The sequence below is a fragment of the Aythya ferina genome (assembly GCF_964211825.1).
Source record: "Aythya ferina genome assembly, chromosome: 14".
In the NCBI taxonomy this organism is placed as follows: domain Eukaryota; kingdom Metazoa; phylum Chordata; class Aves; order Anseriformes; family Anatidae; genus Aythya; species Aythya ferina.
Genome location: NC_140312.1, coordinates 7,976,135 through 7,995,381, shown reverse-complemented (window position 1 = coordinate 7,995,381; position 19,247 = coordinate 7,976,135). Strand labels below are relative to the sequence as shown.

Here is a 19,247-nt window from a genome sequence, read left to right as displayed (position 1 = left end):
CTGCTCGCTATAAACTGTTGGAGGCTGGCAGTGTATTCAGCAGAATTATTACTGCATATTTGCTCTACAGATTTGCTCTACACATTATAATGGGCATCTTTTGACAGTCTTGGGGATTAGGATACTGACCAGGTTGCCCTTGCACAGCCCTGCTTAGGTTAAAGTATGAAGTACTCACTGGGAGACAGTGAAGTCTTAATTCCTCTGTAAGTCTTAAGATGTTGAATTTCTTGTTATGTGTTAGCAAGATGAGGTACAGGGAAAGGCTTAGATTTTTAAGAGCTTCCTTCCTAGGAACAGGGAGATACACTTGCATTTCAGTGTCTCCAGGAGTAATTGGCGTTGATTGTGTTCCTCTGCCTGTGGTAGAGTCAAGAAAAATGTTCTTGGATCCAGACGTACTGCATGGAGTCTTACTTCAGGTCGGCGTCACCCTTAAATTCTCTGACAAATGTAATGGTCTGTTTGGGATTGGATTTCAGCATTGGATGTGAAAGGAAATGCTGCAGCTACATCGAGCTATTGAGTGTGGCATGTCCTGTAGCGCTCCACTTCACAGCACAATTCTTGCTTTCAGCCTCAAGTAGTGAGTAAGCAGCAGACTGTAAGGAACCAGTTTTGAGACGAGAAGCTGATAAGCAATTTTGTAGTGACATACGCATTCAGTTCCTGGTTTTATTTTCATCAAAAAAGGTCTGAAATTGGATGTTGCGGTTTGTTTATTGTTGGTTTTTTGGAAACACCGCCAACTATAGAATTAATTCTGGACTATTTTAGAAATAAGATCAGTAAATGATAATGTGAGTCATTTTAGAGAAACAAAGATCAAGACAGTTGAGACTAATCTTTTCCTCTGCTACTGAATATCTCCTGCATAGCAAATTTCACTGAAAGACATGAATAATTGAAGGAAAACTGCTTATTAGCCTGTAATTTGATAACTTTGTATAAACTGTTGCTGCCTCCTTCCCTGTCTTCCAGTCCAGAAAGTGCAGTGCAGCTTCTGCATGTCTTAAGACATCTTCCAGGACACAAGGCTTTATTAAAACACTAGCTGCAGGTGTTCTTGTTCAGTTGCTTTACCAGCTGCTTAGACCATGCTTCCAGTTTGTGAGGTGTGTGTCTCAGGCTTTCTAATACAACATTAATACTTTGCTACATCACAGGTGAAGTACATAGCAGTATGAAGTTATAGCTCTATAGGTGATGGCAGAAGGGAACCACAAGCCATTCAGATCTAGTCTGGGTGTCGGGACAGTGTAACCAGCGTTGTAAAAGCAGGGTGAGTTGGCAGCGTGTGGTTCATGTGTAGGTGGGATGCTCTTGTCACGTCCTGACTCCTGTCTCCAATTGCCTCAAGCCTAAGGGAAAGGGAGAGGCGTTGGCAGAAGGCAGGGCTCTGGGGCAGGCTGGAGGCAGCAAGGGGAACACTCTCAGAGCTGGGCTCAGGTCTGGCAAACTCACCTGCTCCTTGCCAGGGGAGCTGAGATGAGAAGAGCATTCAACAGGTGCTTGCTGTTGGCTTAGGTTTGTATGGCAAAAATACAGGGGTGCGTGCGTTGTTGCAGTGCCAAAGTGATTATATATAGCAGCAGAGAATGAGCAGTGTGTGTTGGAAGCTTTAATGGCACTGTTTAAATTTTAATTGGCCCTCCCTAGTGGAACACCTAGCTTGTGTTTAGAGTAATACTTAATTTGCAATAAATTTTGGAATTAGGGCAGTATTTTAATGGTACTCAGCCTGCAATGAAGGGAATATCTGAAACTACGAGGTTCATTAAGCATGGTCCTATGGGGGGAGTAGGGGCTGGTTTTTGGCAATATTGAAGTCTGCATTATTGCATATGTATTCTTCTGTCCACACCAAATATTCTGTAAGTTGACAGATACTCAAACCAAATTTAGTCCTTTAAGTAAGGAAAGCTGGGATTATTTAGAAGTCGGTGTGATTGGCAACACTAAACAGCTCTGCATCATTGAGAGGTGTAGAAATTACCAGGCAGTATTCCCTGCTTTTCAGGGTGAAAACTTTTGACTGTAACTCTTAAGCTAATGTATCTTAAGTACGTCTAGCTGCAAGAGTTTTCCTTGACCACTGTGCTTACCGTAAGCTAACAACTGTTGTGTGCTCTTCATGGTGTCAGAGGACTCTTAATAGGAATTCTTTGGTGAGAACGTTTCACATGAGCAGTTGTGAATAGCTCAAAATTGCAGAAGCTTTCCAGGTGAAGTTGGGCTTATCAAAAGTTGTATCTTTTGGGGGCTATATTAAAACATTAGCGGTACACAGCTCTTTTGACACTGAAAATTAATAATTTTTTTTTTGGAAGTAGGAGGCAAATGGTTGTGTAATGACCTCTACTTAACGTAAGACATTTGGGGAGGGTCGTAGGAAGTTACTGGTAGTTTTGCTTTTACTCTTTTTCCCTTCTTTCTCCTCCATCCGAAGATCACTCAAGTTTGTTAGGGTCAAGCAGAGGAAGTCTGAGGTACATGAGTTCCAAGGTTTACTGTTCCTGCTTTTTGAATGCAACTACAACTGGACTATACTCAGAGAGCTTCTGGATTTATTAGAGTGTGTCCAGAGGAGAGCCACAAGGATGCTCAGAGGCTGGACATCTCTCCTATGGACACAGGCTGAGGGAGCTGGTGGTGTTCAGCCTGGAGAAGGAAAGGCTCTGGGGAGACTTTACAAACACACTTTAAAACTACCACATACTTGGTTGCCTCATGCTTCCAACATCTGTTTTTTTTTAAAAATAAATAAAGAATACAGCAAGCTGTAATTGGGTACCTTCTGCAGGGTGCTTCAGCAATGTGTGATGGTCGTTTCTGTAACTGACAAAACTTCCGAGTTCTCTAACAGGATTCAATTTAATTCTTAAAGTCACTGTCTTTTTTTTTGGAAGTGTGTATGTGTGGTGGATTTGGGTTATCTTGTTTACTTGGTACTCTTTTGTGATTAGAAGTTGTAAGGCACAGGAAATAGCTTTATAGTTCCTTCCTCCCACAAGTCGTAATTCACTTGTGGCCATCAGGATGTTTTTCTTGGCTTATCTCTTTCTGTGCAGTTTGCCTTGCACATCTGCCACATAAATTATGAAACTTAACTTGAAAAGCTGGAAATGTATTTTAGATCCTACTGTAGCGTAATGAAGATGGTATCAGTGGTCAGAAAGAGCATAATTGCAGCTTGTGTTGAAGGTCTGTAATAATATCCAGTATTCGTGTACTGAACTGTCTGGTGTCATATTTGGAATGCTTCAGAGGAGTGGTTTAAAAAGTAACTTAAATGGTCAAGTATCATCTAATGCCGAGCTGTTACCTCTGTGTAACCTGAGGTATTTCACCAGGCATTTCAGCAGATGGGTGCCCATCTGTTTCTTCGTTGAGTGCGGACTGCTGCCTTCATATTTGTTATCCATATGTTTCATCTGTAAGGCTCTAAATCTAAGCTGCATGTTTTATAACAAAAGTGACATTACTGACAGGAGCAAAATGAAAATGCGTTAAGTTCATTGCATGTTTTTTAGTTCGTCTTCACCAAGCAGAGACAGAGATGCTGGTTGAGATTTACTATCCAAATTCACTGAGGGAAAGGGCAGTGCCATCTTTATTTTGAGGTTATTTAATATTTTTTTCTCTGAATAATTGTTAGTAACACTAGGTACATAAATTGCAGAACGTCCATTAAGCTGTGTTGGAAAAGAGGTGGATAAATGTCTGGTCTTCTGCCCTCTGCCTGTGCATATTGAGTTTTCTGATGCAGGGACATAGTGAACAGGTCAAAGCCCATGAACTCTGGTGCTGAAATGCATCTTTGTTTCAGTTTGCTGTAAATACTGAAAGTTTCTTGATTGCTGATCCAAACTTGGGTTTCAACTTAAATTTGTCAGAGTTTGGTGGAAGAGATGCTAGCAGAAATGTAGTTAATGCAGTCTGCCTTTTTACGGGGTGCTCGCTGCATGGTGTGCTGGCCCCTAGTGGTTTGGGAGGCAGTGCTGTGAGGATCACTTTTTTAGTATTACCACTTCATGTGTTCTACTAAAAGTGTTTCATGCCCAGATGGATAAGTATTCAATAATATTTTTAAATTGAAAAATGAAAATGCTTCTTGGAACTAATTCACAATTTAATAAATGCCAAGATTCCCACACCTGGGTGTAGGGAGGACTTACTCAGATGAGTTTTTATGGTCTCTTATTTTACTGTGTATTCTAAGTAGTTGAAGTTAACTTAAGAACATGCTTTAAGACTGGATCAATTAATACCAAAATAACTTTTTTAACATTCTCAGAAAGCTTTTCATGACTTTCTACTTTTACTGTACAGGAACCTTTTAATCTAGATACTAAAAATAGTTTAGATGCGTGACTCACAGGTGAAGGCTGGATGGGGATAAGAAGGTGTGTTCCCTTCCCTCCAAAGGCTGCCTCTTAAATGCCTCTGTGCCTGTGGATGGGGCTTTACAAGATAACTGAGTATTGTGGAAAATGTTACTAGGGATTTGCCTCATCTCTTTGAATTTTTAATGCTCACTTTGCTCATATTACTTTCATAGTGCATCCTTTAAAAAGAAACAAACAACAATATGGATGCTGCTGTCTGAAGCACCTAAAAGCTAAGCTGTTATAAATGTGTATATATAATAGTATTTAAATACATATATTTGCATTAAGTTTTCAGCCCCTGTACAGTTCCATGGGAAATCTGAAAATAAATTGCTGCTCCTCTCTTTGGGTAGTGTTACCAAAATAAGCACCTTCTATTAGATGAACAATAGCCAGTGGGTCCCTATCTGGTCTTGTAGTGGAAGCCTGCTAGCCTTTCAGCTGAAAGTGGAACGGACAACCCAACAGGTTAGGAGGAAATAAGCTGCTGAAGACAAAGGCAGCAATTCAACTGTAGCAGCAGAGCTCAGTCTCCAGACATGAGTTACTGCTGGCTTTGTTCAGAGGCTTATGTTGAAATCACCACCGTGCTTGTAATAAACCATCCGGGTGAGAAAGTACTCCTCTTCTTATGTACCACACCATAAAAATCATGGCAATATTTAGATGGAGATGACACAGCTGGGTCACTTACTAAGAATGAACATATCCCAAATGAATCAGATTCAAAGCAAACATTCCTTACTGTAATTTAAGGATTTCTTAACCATTTAATTTTCAAATGACATCTGTTTTGAATGGGCAGTGCAATGTACTTATTTTTAAATCCAAGAAGGATAGCATAGAGCTATTTAAATGTATTCTTACTGGGTTTGGGAATGTAGATTTCAGAAACTGTTACTGTAATATTCTCATTTGCTATGTCACCAAGTGAGGTGAGCAGCTTTTATTTGGAGTCAGCCTGGTCTGCTTTGGACCAAACCTGAAGTTCACCTTGCTTTACTCACTAGAGAAGTTACAGGAAACCTGCAGAAGACTTAAAAATACGGAAGCTGCTAACAGAATTACAGAAATACTGAGATTAAAGTGTTGTTGTATGAGACTGCCTATTAAAAGGCCAATGCTGCTAAACATTGTTCTTTAAAGAACAAATTATGCGGTGTTTGGTTTGGCACGGGAATAATTCAAGGTTAAAACTTGTTTCTTGCAATACTTTGTTACCATGCTAGGTAGTGCTGTACAGCAACAGCTTGTGTTGCCCTCTGTTCATCCAGACACTTTACCTCCAAGAGGCAAATTTTTCTTTAAAGGATGTAGGTTCTTTAGTGTTGCTGTTCTGTTTGAATAGCATTAGTGTTCAAACTGTATGTATGATAGGCATATGTGTGTGTGCAGGAATTGTTTTCTTCCATGTTTAGGCTTTAAACACACATTTGCAGAATGGTGTCTCACTGGAAACTGTTAATGGTGGTAAAATGGAGAAAGTTTCTCATCTCAGCTTCTAGTATTTTAGTGTTCCCAGTTGTAAAATTAAAAAAGGAAAACAGAAGGTCCATAATCCAGTGATGTCCTTGGAGTAATAGTTAAAGGCATAATATTATGCACATAGGAGTCCCATGTATACATGATATTGTAATTGGTTTGAAATATACATTGAAAAAAAATTTTAACTGTGTAACCAGGTTTCTTGTTCCTGCTGCTGGGTCCCCCAGCACAGTGGGCAGCTTCCCAGAGGTTTGAGAAGTGTTTCTAATTAGCCTTACCCTGTCCAATCCAATACCTTTATCATCACTATAAAGAAACTGTTGTAATACAGCCTCTCTGTGACTTCTGTTTATCTTAGTTTTCATGAGATTAGACATGGCATTTCACAAATCTTCTGTGGATCCGATGTCCAGAATTGTACTTGTCCTCGGTGACACCACCCACATCAATAGCAACTCTAATCCTAATGGAGCTTTTAATGGAGTGGTCTGACTCTCGCCCCAGGGCATATTCAAGGCTTTTAAGTTTGAGACAGAAACATTGACTAAGATCTGTAAGGCTTTCTGATTCCTTAATATGTATTAAAGTAAGTTCCATTCTAAATGGATGGATATACTGTTCCTTCATTACACGTTATATATAAATACCTTCTTTTCTCATGGTGCTCCTTGTTTTCTCTATTACAGGTTTCCTATGCAAACGCTATTTAAAGATTCCTGCATGTTTAAGACTGATGCTCCTAGAGCATTGAATGTTAAACTTTAATTTAGGTGTCATTTGGAGCTCTGAAATTCTGCAAGATGTAGCTATCTACTCCTATCCTGATGAACGTGATTATCTTGTTCAAAAGAACGTAACTTCCAGAATCTAGCAGTGAATTGTAAGCTTCCTTCATGAGCTGTGATTCCATGCGCTTGAATGTATTGGCAGGGTGATGAGGGGAACAGAATGATGCTGACCATGGAAAAAAACTCTGGAAGATAAAGGAAATGCTGGGGATGGAAATACCTGACTGTACGGAGCCCTTTTGCGAAGACTGGGCACTGAGCTTTTTGCATGTAATCTCCTAACCGAGATGTTGAATCAAGTGAATGAAGACAAAAATTGTAGTGCCTTCATTCTTCAGCAGGATTTGCTGAAAGTGTATAGACAGCATTGTTATAAAATGTTTGTTATCTTGAGGGTTAACGTTGTGGTTTGGTGGTTAATTTTAAAGTGTAGTTTAGGTGAGAAAACAGATTTGATTCTCTGCATCTAACTTTTCAGGCTTGAATTCGTCCCCACTCCTGAGGCAGCTTCTACTTATTACTGACTGTGTTCGGAGCCTTGTGTTTCCACATATATTTACAAAGTATTCTTTATTCAAGGGGTATAAAATAGAGAGACAGTCTTTTTGGTGTGGAATCAGCAATTACTGATGTGGAATAACAATTTCAGGCACAACAAAATTTCCAATCAGAAGCTGCTACTAGTTAGCATCACTTATACTGTACAAATACAATCTCACCTAACTGAGCTGTCCTCAGTTACTGTACGTGCATCTGTAGAGCCACAAGGTGTTTGTTCTCTGAATGAGGAAAGAACTCTACTTTGGAACAAACCCTGAATTCATAATGTTTTGGTTGTATTTGTATTTAAAAAATAAACAATGATTTTGCCTTCCTGTTGATAAAGATTTTTTTCTCTTAGCATGGAAAAAGAAAGCTTTGTTTTTTAGCACTTATTTTGTGGCATTTCATGCAAAAACACGGAAGAAGTGCTGATACCTTACTAAGAGTAGAGTACACCTCTTCCTTGCAATACTGTCCCTCTGAGCATTCATCAATTGTTTCCTAGATGACTTTGTAAGGTGAGAAGCCTTCACGGAGTACCAAATGCAGGTACTGGAGCTTTACACTGGATTACGTTGAAATCAAGCATAAAGTTTTCCGCAGATACACTTAAACACTTACTGGAGTTTGTGCCCATATCATGGGTTATGTTCCCTATCCATTGATATCATGAGGGGGAGACCCCCTTACAGTATATACCTTTTGTCTGTCATCCTGGGGAGTGTCCCTTCCCGCTGTGAGGCTTTGTGGTCGAGTAGGGCATCCTGAAGCTATATTTCATTTACACGTGTCAACGAATATTGCCCAGAGGATAATCTCAGGCCTGTAGTATTTTTATTGTATTAGGACTAAAAGCTGAAGAGCTTTTCAGACCCTTGCAAGTGTAAAGGTTGAAGCAGCAGATACTTATTTTTGATGGACCTCATTAGTTTCTCTATTCTCCTTAGTTTTCAGGTTTACTACAGAATTTCTTGTTCTTCTTGCTTGTCAGCTTACCATCCCTAACATCAATTAAGCTTTATTTTTATCTCAAATTATACATTTGAAGTATGTGCAAAACTTTGTCTCAAACGTCACAACCCTTTCTTCTCTCCTTGCTTTTTTTTCCCCTATTTGTAGCATACTATAGGATAGACCTGGATCAGGAGATAACAGTTTTATCTCCATTTGCAAATCTCACAGTGTAACTTAAAACAAAATTTGGAGTCATTTAGAAAACAAAATTTGGAATCATTTAGCAAGCTTTTGAATCCTTTGAGAGTTTTTCCTTTGGAAAATGCAGGCAAATTTTGTGCAAAGTATTTTTTTTTTTTTTAAATGTTTTATCTATTGTATGTCTTACACTTTTAACATACTTTAAAACTGATAAAACATATGCAAAACTTTCAACTATATTTGCCTATTTCTTTGAAGAAGTGTGTGTCTTACTCTCTGATGCAGTCAGATGATCAAAAATTTATAGCTCTTCTCCACTGGCTCTTCACTGGCATTGTGCATTTATTCCCGTGGAGGCCTTCAGTCTCAGACTTGTGTTACCCATTCACTGTTACAATCATTCAATCATTTGTAGATGTAAACCTTTAAAGTTGATTGTTCTCATGTAAGAAACTTTAAAACTAACACTTTGGTCGCCATCACCACACTTGTTTTGTTGAGATGTGACAGTACTCTTGGCTTTTCAGAGCTGGCTTTTGTAAGAAGCAACACTGAAATAATAGAGAGTAAAAATTATCTGCTGACACCACTCTGTGGTTTAGATTTAAATATAGCACACAACCATAATAATTAAATATATGGATTAGACTTAAATATAACACAAGCAGAAAAGAATGCACTAGCTTGTAACATTAATGTCAACCCACTTGTTTATTTGATGGTCTTTATTTTGGATGTAACTCTCAAACTCCACTTCATGCATTCAATATCTTTGACATTAACAGTTTTGTAAATGTGCTTGGTACAAGAGTCCAGTTGTGCCTCAATTAACACTTCGGGGTAAATCCGAGTGTAGCCTTGTAGGGTGTTTGAAACACTGACAGCCACAATGCTCTTGTCACTTCTGCCTGTTGTATATCCATCCATCTGCTTGTGAAGCAGGCTGGGTCCATGCAATCCAGCACGATTCCCTGGAAGCTGCCCAGTATAAACTAATCAGCGAGCCCCCCCTGGTGTCTGAAAGTGTCCTCGGATATTAAATTTATATCAATCACAGGAAGTCTTGGCAATCAAGCTAGTCACTTTTTCCCTTCACATCTGGACATAAATTATTTTTTTGTTGCAAAGGTCACAGGAATCATGGGTAGGGCATGGAATGAGGGCCATAGAAAACATGGGAAAGGAAGAATAAAACTATATTTCCACCTTTTTAGAAGTGGTTATTTTTAAGTGACCTGGAACGATGCCAAACTATACAACTTTTTTTTTCCTTCTTGAAGTTTACATTTGTTGCTGAATTAAATGTGGCTTAAAGATGCTTTGTTTTGGAATGCTTTGTGCCTCTTACATCTCATCGTGACATTTATAAAAAAGCTTTCTCCTAGTTGCTGAGAACAATAACTTCACTGCAGAATGGCTTTAGGAGTTTATTTCCCTATTTAGTCAGTTTTAACTGCACTTTTTTCTTTTTTTTTTTTTTTTTGGCATTACTTAATTTCCCCTTCCATTCCCCCTCTAAACCCTGATGCCGCTTTAGCCGTGCAGCACCAAGCACTTCCATAGCTAATGTTGGCTTTTTTTTTTTTTTTAACATAAGTTTGCATCTTTCATGCATTTTCCAGCATTAATGCTTTACTCTACGAAATGAAGGAAATACTTAACTTTATGCTCTCCCACCCACCCCCAGCTCCCCATCAAGTCTCAAACAAGCGCTTAAGGAGGGGTTATAAAAACAAACAGAACCTTTCCCTTCAGCTCGCTGCCTTTCCTCGCTTTGGACAAGGGAACCAGTGTGCTGAAAGCCACGCAGCTCTGAAGCCTGTGGCTTTGCGTTGTGTTGCTTTGTTTGTTTGTTTTTTAAATCTTTTTAAAGTTCCATGCGTATGGGAAATAAAGGTGGTATTAGTTCACGTTTGTGTGGATGGTAAAGAAAATGTCACAACCAGAAGCTTGAGGCACGTTTACCATAAATGAATTTGTAAAACCCCTAATTGCTGTTGTTCATACCTACTGCTGTTTTCCTGCATGCTTTTTTAAGTATAGATGGGTTCTGTTAGCTTGCTGATTATTTATTCAGTCATGTAGCTTACATTCTCTTTAGACACGAAGTTGAATAAAATCATACATCAGAATCTGACAGCAGGAATTCTCATGCTGAGAATCCAAGACTGAGTCCAGGAATTTTATTCTGTTTTAACAATTACCTTCTGTGTCCCCTTCTGGACTTAGGGGATCTCATTCTTGTTTCTGCTCCCTGTTCCAAACCTTGGCTGTCTTTACGCCAAATAAAATTCAATGGGCCAACTCCTACAAGGACAGAGGGATGACTGTTAAGCATCTTCATTTTTTTTCTTCTAGTCCCTTCACGTTCAGAGGAGTTCTTAAGTAACGAACACCTTCTCAACGTAATATTATAAAATCATTTTATTCCTGCTACGGTTAATCAATTTGACTGCTCAATATGCAGACTATGCTATAAAGTCATCTTGCAGCATTTTTAGCTTCTGAAACCAGTTGCATGATGTGCTTTAACAATTAACTAAATTTTAAAATTTTGATTCAATAGGTGTAAACATGGAATTTGGAACTTATTTCAGATACACTGCAAAGGGTGCAAGAAAAAGAGGCTACTAGGTTTCCTTTTGGAAGCTTCATTACTATCATGTGTTATTTCACAGTGCCAAATACGTGTGAACAAGGATTCACTTCTGTTGATAGATTATCCCATAGCTGGAGTGCTGTTTCTCAAATGCTCTCTGTTTGAATGACATTTTAGGCAAATGCGTGGGGCCTGCTCACTCACTTCAACAGATAGGGAAAGTCACCGTGACATTGAATATATTTTGACACTTTTAGGGGCACAGGGGATGTTGCTGGGATCATAGCTGAATGTTACCACTTACAATCTCAGATTCATTAAAAAAAAAAAAAAAACAATTTTAAGTTATATTTCAATTTTGTATTACATTTACAAACGGAAAGCAGTTTTTAAAAATACGTTTTTGTGAACTCAGGGGTTGCTTGAACTCCTTGTAGTATTTGCATTGCTTTAATCATAACACTGGGTGCTCTGCAGACTTTCTTCCTTTATTTTCCCTTGAATAACTTTAAGCTAGAAAACACACTTGCTAGTGAATTTTATTTTCCTTACTTTAGACTTTTGAAGCATGGGGTGCTGTGTTGTTGGTTTCTTTAGTGGTAGTATTTTTAATAACACCTGTTTGGTACTGATATTTTTGAGTGTCTCATAGTGTTCATCATTCAAAAAAAAAATGCAGTTGACTGAGTCTAACTCAGCTTCTTGCAGATAAACACATCGTACAAAGCTGCAAGTGAACCGTCTCTAGCCAGGGAGTCTATCAGCTTTGACTGTAGTAGTTCTATTTGGATTTTCATTTGACCAAAAGCCATTTTTACTGGACTGAATCTAGCTGTAATGTAATCCATAGTTTCTCATCTGTATTCTCGAAGACTAATGGAATATTAAAACCTTAAAGATAACATAAATGTGTTGTATAGTGTCCTCAGGGTAACTTCTGCACTAAAGATGTTTTCTTTCCCACCCTGTAGAGGTATCTCATTAAGGTACCCACTAGTGTCATTATTAAGTTTTCATGTATTTCTCAGTTTTGATGCTAATCTTTGTGTGTGTTAATTTTTTTCTTCCTTTGCAGCACCAATGTGGTTATGAATTATTCAGAAATAGAGTCTAAGGTTCGAGAAGCAACCAATGACGATCCATGGGGACCTTCGGGGCAACTCATGGGAGAGATTGCCAAGTAAGTGATAATTTGAGTCAGTGAAAGAAAGAAAGGTACATTTTATAGAGGAAAGTGAAATTTGCTGCTAAATCAACTCTGCATTATGCTGACTGGTAATGCTGGAAAAGTTGCTGTAAATAAAGTCCTTAAAAAAAAATCTTTTTAAATGCCTCATAACATACTGGAAACTGTCAAGCAGAAAATGTAATCAAAGTATTTTTGAAATTCTTTAAGTATGTAGCCTCGTAATTCTCTCAACATATCTGATTTTTTTAGGATGTTTATTTTCATGCTGCTTTTTCTGTGATGCTCTAAATAACAGGTCATTCTCCTTTTTTATATTTTTTCTGCCAAAATGAGTTTGGAAGTCATGTTTGACCAGTTGCTGTGGTTAAGGTGTTTTTCTTTAGAAAATAAGTTCTTTTACTGTCTCAGACTCTCTCAAGAGTATTTTTCTGTTGTAGTGCTGGTATGTAAACTACTTCTATATGAGTAACAAACAGGGATAGTTTTTTTGCTATCAATGCTGTCAAACTTGTATGGGTTTAGATCAAGCCTGCCATCTACTGTCAGCCCTGAGTCTTAACAAGCTATTATGGCAAGCCACCAAGAATAAAATTTCTTTATTCCTTTTGTTTAATTTTTGTAGGGCTACATTTATGTACGAACAGTTTCCAGAACTTATGAACATGCTTTGGACTCGTATGCTGAAAGACAATAAAAAGAACTGGAGGAGAGTTTATAAGGTGTGTATTTACATGAACTTAGAAGTGTGTAGGACTTCGTATTGGTCTACAAAGGATGTAATGTTTGATGCTAGTATAATGTTCTGATACAGTATCTTGTTTAGATACTGCTATATCACCTTTTCCACTAGCAACCTATAATTTATTTCCTAACTCCTTCGTTAACGATCTTACTGAAATCAAAGATGTCTTTCAAGTACTGTATAAGGAAAAACATATCTGATTTTAGAAATGTTCTCAGATGCTGCTTAATAGAGCAATTATATTTTGCTGATATTCTCATACCAGAGTAGCATTCGCATTTTTAATCTACCCAAATGTGTTGTTGAGTGCTCCAAGAGAAGTAGATGACAGTTTTTGAAGGAGCTCAAGAATAACTGAAATAAGATCAGAAACTAATCTTAATTTTATAACAAATACTGATTCTAAAAATTGTGGTTTTGCTTTGAGTGGACCAAATTTTCTTGCAGATCTTATCATATGAGTGTGTTATGTCCTACTTGCATTTTGGAAGTAAAACTGAAAATCATTTGCATTTTTCTTGTCTTTGGCTAATTAGCATGGTATGGAAACTTTTTGCTTAAGATAATCACGCTGCACTTAAAGTGGTGTGTTGAATGTTCACTGAATTATGCAAATATAACCTCATTTTTTAGAATTGATGTATTAGACTAGCTTATTTTGTTGATGCCAAAGTTGTAACAAGACAGAATTAATTCTAAGGCATGGCTTGTGCTTTTCACAGGTGCTTGATGTTTTGTATTCATAGTAATTGTTTTCCCTGAAGTACAATATAAATTAATATTTAATGCTATCGCACATAACTACTTAATGTTATAAAGACTGTTTGGAATTGCTTATCAGGTTGTGATAGGTTGAAATATAATGATTTTAGCTGTAAAAGGCACTACTTTGGATAAAGTGCGTTATTTTTTTTCCAGATAGAAAGCCTAAATTTAAAAAACCGCAATTAAAGTACTATTTAAACTTCATTTATATTGTAACTTGCTTATATTTGTCCTGAAATGCAGTTTTGTATATCCATTGCAACCTGCATAAGACTTCTTATTTTTGTAGGAGTTGCTTTTTGGTAAAAACTGACAGAAATTGTGAACAAGAGAGGCAAAAGAAAATGTGTCATTTCACACAGTTAATTTGTTCTCTTAAGCTTCTGCTGCTGTGTTTTAAAACAATTAGTAGTTGATGAAGGCAACTACTTGTCATTTGGTAACAACAAATTACAGTTTACAAAATGCAGTTCTGATGTCCTGAAGAGCATTGTGGAAGGGGGGATATTTTTTCATAGGTGAACCCATAAAATAAGCATTATTTAAGAGGGGAGAGTCTTATTACTTAATTTGGGGGTGTGGGGGCAGGTTTGGTTTTCTATTGCTTTTTTAAAAAAAGGTAGAGCTTTTGTTCATGCAATCATAAGGTGCTTTGTATTTTTATAGTCTTTGCTGCTCCTAGCTTACCTCATAAGGAATGGATCAGAGCGTGTTGTTACAAGTGCCAGAGAACACATTTATGATTTGCGATCCCTGGAAAATTACCACTTTGTAGGTGAGCAATAGAAAAATCTTATAAGCAAATTAAAACAGTAGTTGGAGTTGTCAGTCACCTGAACCAGCTTAGAAGCTTCCCCAGTCTAATTAGAATGTGACTGTTGCCAGTTGTGTGAAGAGTGCAGAATCCAAGACGTGGGACCCTAGAGTATTAATTAGTGAAGACAAGAACTTGCAGAAAAGACTGGCTAATAACAACAGAACCAACACAACATGAGTGTTCGGGTTTATATTAAAATATGCACTAGAGACTGGTCCCCTGTGGTGTCCGTAAAGGAATAGCTTTAATCATATGGGAAGAAAAGGTTAGAGCTCCAAAACACACACATCTGTTTGAAGCTGGGTTTTTTTCCTCCCACCAAATAATATTTACAGTGCAAAGGCAGCAAGGCCAGTGTGTGTTTTGAATGTGAAAAAGGCTGGGAAAGGAGCACGCTTAGCTTGTAGTACATCCCAACTGAAAGCACTTTTTCAAAAATTCAGTTTTGCAATAAGAGTGAGTTCATGCAATTAAAGTTGTAAAAGCTGTACCAAAAAGGCTTATGTTCGGGAGGGTTAAAATATTCAGTGGAAGATATAATCTCTATCTCAGTCTTCGAGCTTTTCAATGTTTCAACAGCAGTTAGATGTTTTCTAAATATCATACCATTCATTGAAAACTGTCATTTATCTAGGGGTGAAAATTTGTGTTAAAGCAAAATATTTGACCCCTTTAAAACAGAAACAGCAGACCTTGGTACCAGTAAGGTCTTTCACTTTGATTGCTCTGTTCATAATTGAAGTTTTCTTACCAGTTTGTGATGCTCAATATCGTTGCTTCTGATTTATTTTCTTTTCCCATTTTTGCTCCTGCCCCCCCTCATACTCTTTATCCTGCATTATCTATACAGATGAAAATGGGAAAGACCAGGGTATAAATATACGCCAGAAGGTTAAAGAAATGGTTGAATTTGCTCAAGATGATGATCGACTTCGGGAAGAAAGGAAGAAAGCGAAGAAGAACAAAGACAAATACATCGGTGTCTCTTCAGACAGTGTTGGAGGGTTCAGATACAGTGAGTACTAACTAGGCTTTGTTGGTCAAGAATTGACTACCTGGACTCTCAATGTAGCTTAGATATGCAGAAGAAAACCAGATAACTACTAACAAATTTCTAAGATGTTCTTTTGGATGTTTCTTCTTTATATTTCTTTAACTGTCAGTGTTGATAATATTATCAAATAAAGCCTGTATTTCTTCCCCCCCCCCCATATATATATCTAAATGAAGTACTTCAAAAATCTTTTTTCCTTTGGCAGACTTTTCAGTATGTGGGTGGGTTTTCAGGTAAATTAACTAAAAACACAAGTGACATTGATGCACTGGTTTAGCCAGAACTTAGCTATTCTGTTTTTAGCCTTAGGCAGAGCCTCACTGAGAAATGCATGCTGCTGTAGCAGAACTAGATAAATAGGTGCCCTTGTAAGTCAGGGTTTCTTAGTCTTTCTGTAATTAAAAAAAAAAAAAAAGTGATCTTTCCACCTCCCACAGCACAAGAATATTGATCCACCTATGCCTGCCAACCTCCTTTAGAATCACTGTTTAATTTGGGTTAGGGCTTTGGGGGCAGTAATACTGTTTGGGTGAAACAATGTAAATATTATGTCCCATTAGACCTTTTGGTTTCCCATGTCATGCTGTTTGAGTATTTGAAAAGGTATCTGTGCATTATCACATTATTATTATTATGTGTATTATTATGGATTCTGATGTCTGTCAGGCCTGTATTTAAATATGTGGCAGAGCTTATATATCAGCAGTTTATCAATACAGTTGTCACCGTCTTGGTTTGTGTTTTTAAAACCTTTGAATAGCAGTGTAGGTCCCATGTGCTTTTCAGAGGAGGGTTCCCGGAGGTAATACTGAATTTACTTTATATAGCCCTCCTAAGCTCATGGCTAGATGTTGTACAGCAAACCTTATGTGCAGGCTGGAAACTTGGTGCATAGTGCTCACCCCTAAATCCTAGAGAACTGTAGCTGCTGGTGAAGGGGTCATAGTTAACACCAGAAAGTTATTTCTAAACTTACCTTTAAAACAAATACTTACAAACACTTTTTAATTATTTGTAGCAGGGAGCTGAATTTGAACCTGTTTTTATGTTGATGTATCCCAGTATGTCATCCATGATCCAGCTATCAGTCCTGAAATGTTTGTGTTTTCTTTGGCCCAAGTGGATCTTTGGGTTCTCTTAATAAGAGATGTTTCCCCAGGTCTCAATGGCACAAAGCTGTGGTTTGCTAGAATCAGTAACTGCTTTGAGAGAAGGCTTTAGGATGAGATGTGAGTAGGAACTGTGTATGACTTAGACTTCACCTGCAACTCTTCAGTTCTGTGCATTTTTTTTTCCCTCTTCTTCACTTTGAGCCTTGGAAAATTAAAGGCTTACTCTCTCCTGCCTTTGACAGGTTACTTCCCCATGTTCCTCTATTCTCCCTTCTCGTCATATGCAGAGTAGATAGAAATCTCCATCTCCATGGTAGGATATGTCTTTATTATATTGTTACAGGTTTTTGCCTACTTGCTTGGAACTCTACCGATTCTCTCTCTTTAGGAAATTCTTATGAGTCACTTCATCTGTACTTTTAAGTACGCGCCCCTCTGTTCTTTCTCTGAGCTTTTCTTTTGACTTACTCTGTACAGAGTCGTGATCCATCCCCATGTGCAGGGTAGATTTTTCTCCATATGTTCTTAAGTTATCATTCAAGTTTCTGAATTCAAAGGACTCTCTCTTTCCTTTGTTGTATATTTCATTTTTGTGGTAAAGGATCTTTAATTTTCCCCTCATTTGTTGAGTGAAGTTCTTAAAAATCTTCCCAGCAGCACAAAACAAACTTTCTTTCCCAGGTCAGACTTCTAAGCTAAAAAATTATAGTTACTTAAATAGAAAATGCTTGTATTTCCACAGTTCTCCTTAGTTCTTTTTGTCCTGATGAAAATACAGAGTTCTCAGTTTTAAGTCCTTTTTTTAAAATTCATATCTCACAAGAAAACCTTTTAATGGAATCTCCATTAAAATGCTGGAGAACCTGACATAGCTGAAATAAGGCCATTTCACTCTCCTGCAAAATTTAACAGTAGTATATTTCTAACTATTTCTCCTTCTCCAATCACAGAGATCCCACTGAGTATCCAGCTGACTCCTAACAAAAGCGCAATGTAGAAAAAGTTTGTCAGTCTTTTATGGATCTAAACAAGATATCATTGGAGATCTGCATTTATCTCTTTGATAAGAAAATAGACCCTATTATATCTCAAATTCTGCACCTTGTAGTGCTGGAATCATCATTTTCTTTTTATTTCAAATGGCTTAATTGAATACATTTTGAACATAACCTGAGATGCAATAATTTTTATGTAATTTGAAGTATCAATTTTCTCACCTTTCTTTCTGTCTAGTGTTCAGTTTTACCCAGCTTAAGGAATAAAATCTTTTAGTGTTTTACATTTTTCAATAGTAAGAACAAACAACAAAAAAACACACCCTTGTTGCATGGGTGTGATGGTCCAAAATATAAAAATGCTCATGTCTTAGTGTTGTCTAGAAACTGAGCTATACTGGGTTGTTTTATATACCTATATTCTCTGCTGAAGGTCTAGTGTAAGATCCCAACGCTAGTTATTAAAGTATGCTGTGGTTATCACAGAATCACAGAATCACAGAATTTTCTAGGTTGGAAGAGACCTCAAGATCATCGAGTCCAACCTCTGACCTAATGCTAGCAGTCCCCACTAAACCATTTCCCTAAGCTCTACATCTAAACGTCTTTTGAAGACTTCCAGGGATGATGACTCCACCACTTCCCTGGGCAGCCTGTTCCAATGCCTCACAACCCTTTCAGTGAAGAAGTTCTTCCTAACATCTAACCTAAAACTCCCCTGGTTCTGATAGTTAAGTTTGTTAGAATTAAGTGCTGTCTTTTAAATTAAACTTGGGTTGTTTGAGTATGTTTAAGCCCAAGCTTTAGTCTTAAAAAAAAAAAAAAAATAAAAAATCTTAATTTGATTGGACAGCAAATGTACTAATTCTAAGTAAAACCGTCAGCTGTTTGCAAGCTTTGTGTGATGGTCTTGATTACTGGAATAGAAGGAGAATACATGTAAATGATATCTGTAAGTGTTTACTAAAGATGTTCAGGGTACTCAGTGGCTGAAAAGGTGGGTTGCTTTACTGCTTCCTTTTAAAAGAACCTTTTATTTGTACACTGAGCATGGAAAAGAAAGAGCAAAGCTATCATACATTTCATGCTTGTTTTTCAATATTTTGGCACTATGCTTTTATCTGTTCGTGTGTCTCAATGTATAAATGTTTGTCTTACCTCCCAAACACACAGGTTAGCCAAGAATGAAATATCATGTGTTAAATGACTGTTACAAAGCTGGCATGCCCCATTTCTGAAAAGCTGCTTATTTGTAGCCGGGGTTGATTGTACTTCTTGTGCCTCTCTGGCAGAATCCTGCAGAATCACAGAATTGAAGGGGTTGGAAGGGATATTATCAGTATCAGTATTCTGATGTGCTGTGTCGTGCATTAAAGTTGTGTGGCTGTCATAAACAAAAGTCTTTGATTCTGCATTCCTGCCACTTAATGATTGGCATTACATGCTGTGCCTTGCTGTAATAATGTTGATTCAGCACTATGGGAGCTTTCAGTTTGCTTTGAAAACCTGTGAGCTTTATGTTTCCGGGGGAGGGAGGCTTAAGAGTGATTCAGAAAACACTACGGGCATTTATTTGCTGTTACCTTTAGTATTTTTTTTAATCTTAATGCCT

General features: G+C 37.6%; 1 protein-coding gene and 1 long non-coding RNA gene across 3 annotated transcripts in view; one reads left to right on the top strand and one right to left on the bottom strand.

Annotated features, from left to right (window-relative positions):
* The window catches only part of CLINT1 (clathrin interactor 1), a 48,748-nt gene that overhangs the window by 12,789 nt on the left and 16,712 nt on the right, over positions 1–19,247 (top strand). For both annotated transcript variants that reach the window (XM_084536039.1, XM_084536040.1), the window contains exons 2-5: positions 12,037–12,141; positions 12,773–12,869; positions 14,324–14,432; positions 15,325–15,489. In XM_084536039.1, the coding sequence (XP_084392165.1) occupies positions 12,037–12,141; positions 12,773–12,869; positions 14,324–14,432; positions 15,325–15,489 (476 nt within the window). The remainder of the gene's footprint in view (positions 1–12,036; positions 12,142–12,772; positions 12,870–14,323; positions 14,433–15,324; positions 15,490–19,247) is intronic.
* On the bottom strand, positions 15,685–19,246 carry LOC311444738. Its single transcript, XR_014698032.1, has 2 exons — positions 18,350–19,246; positions 15,685–18,106 (listed from the first exon to the last, which is right to left on the bottom strand). It is a non-coding gene; the product is annotated as an uncharacterized lncRNA (long non-coding RNA).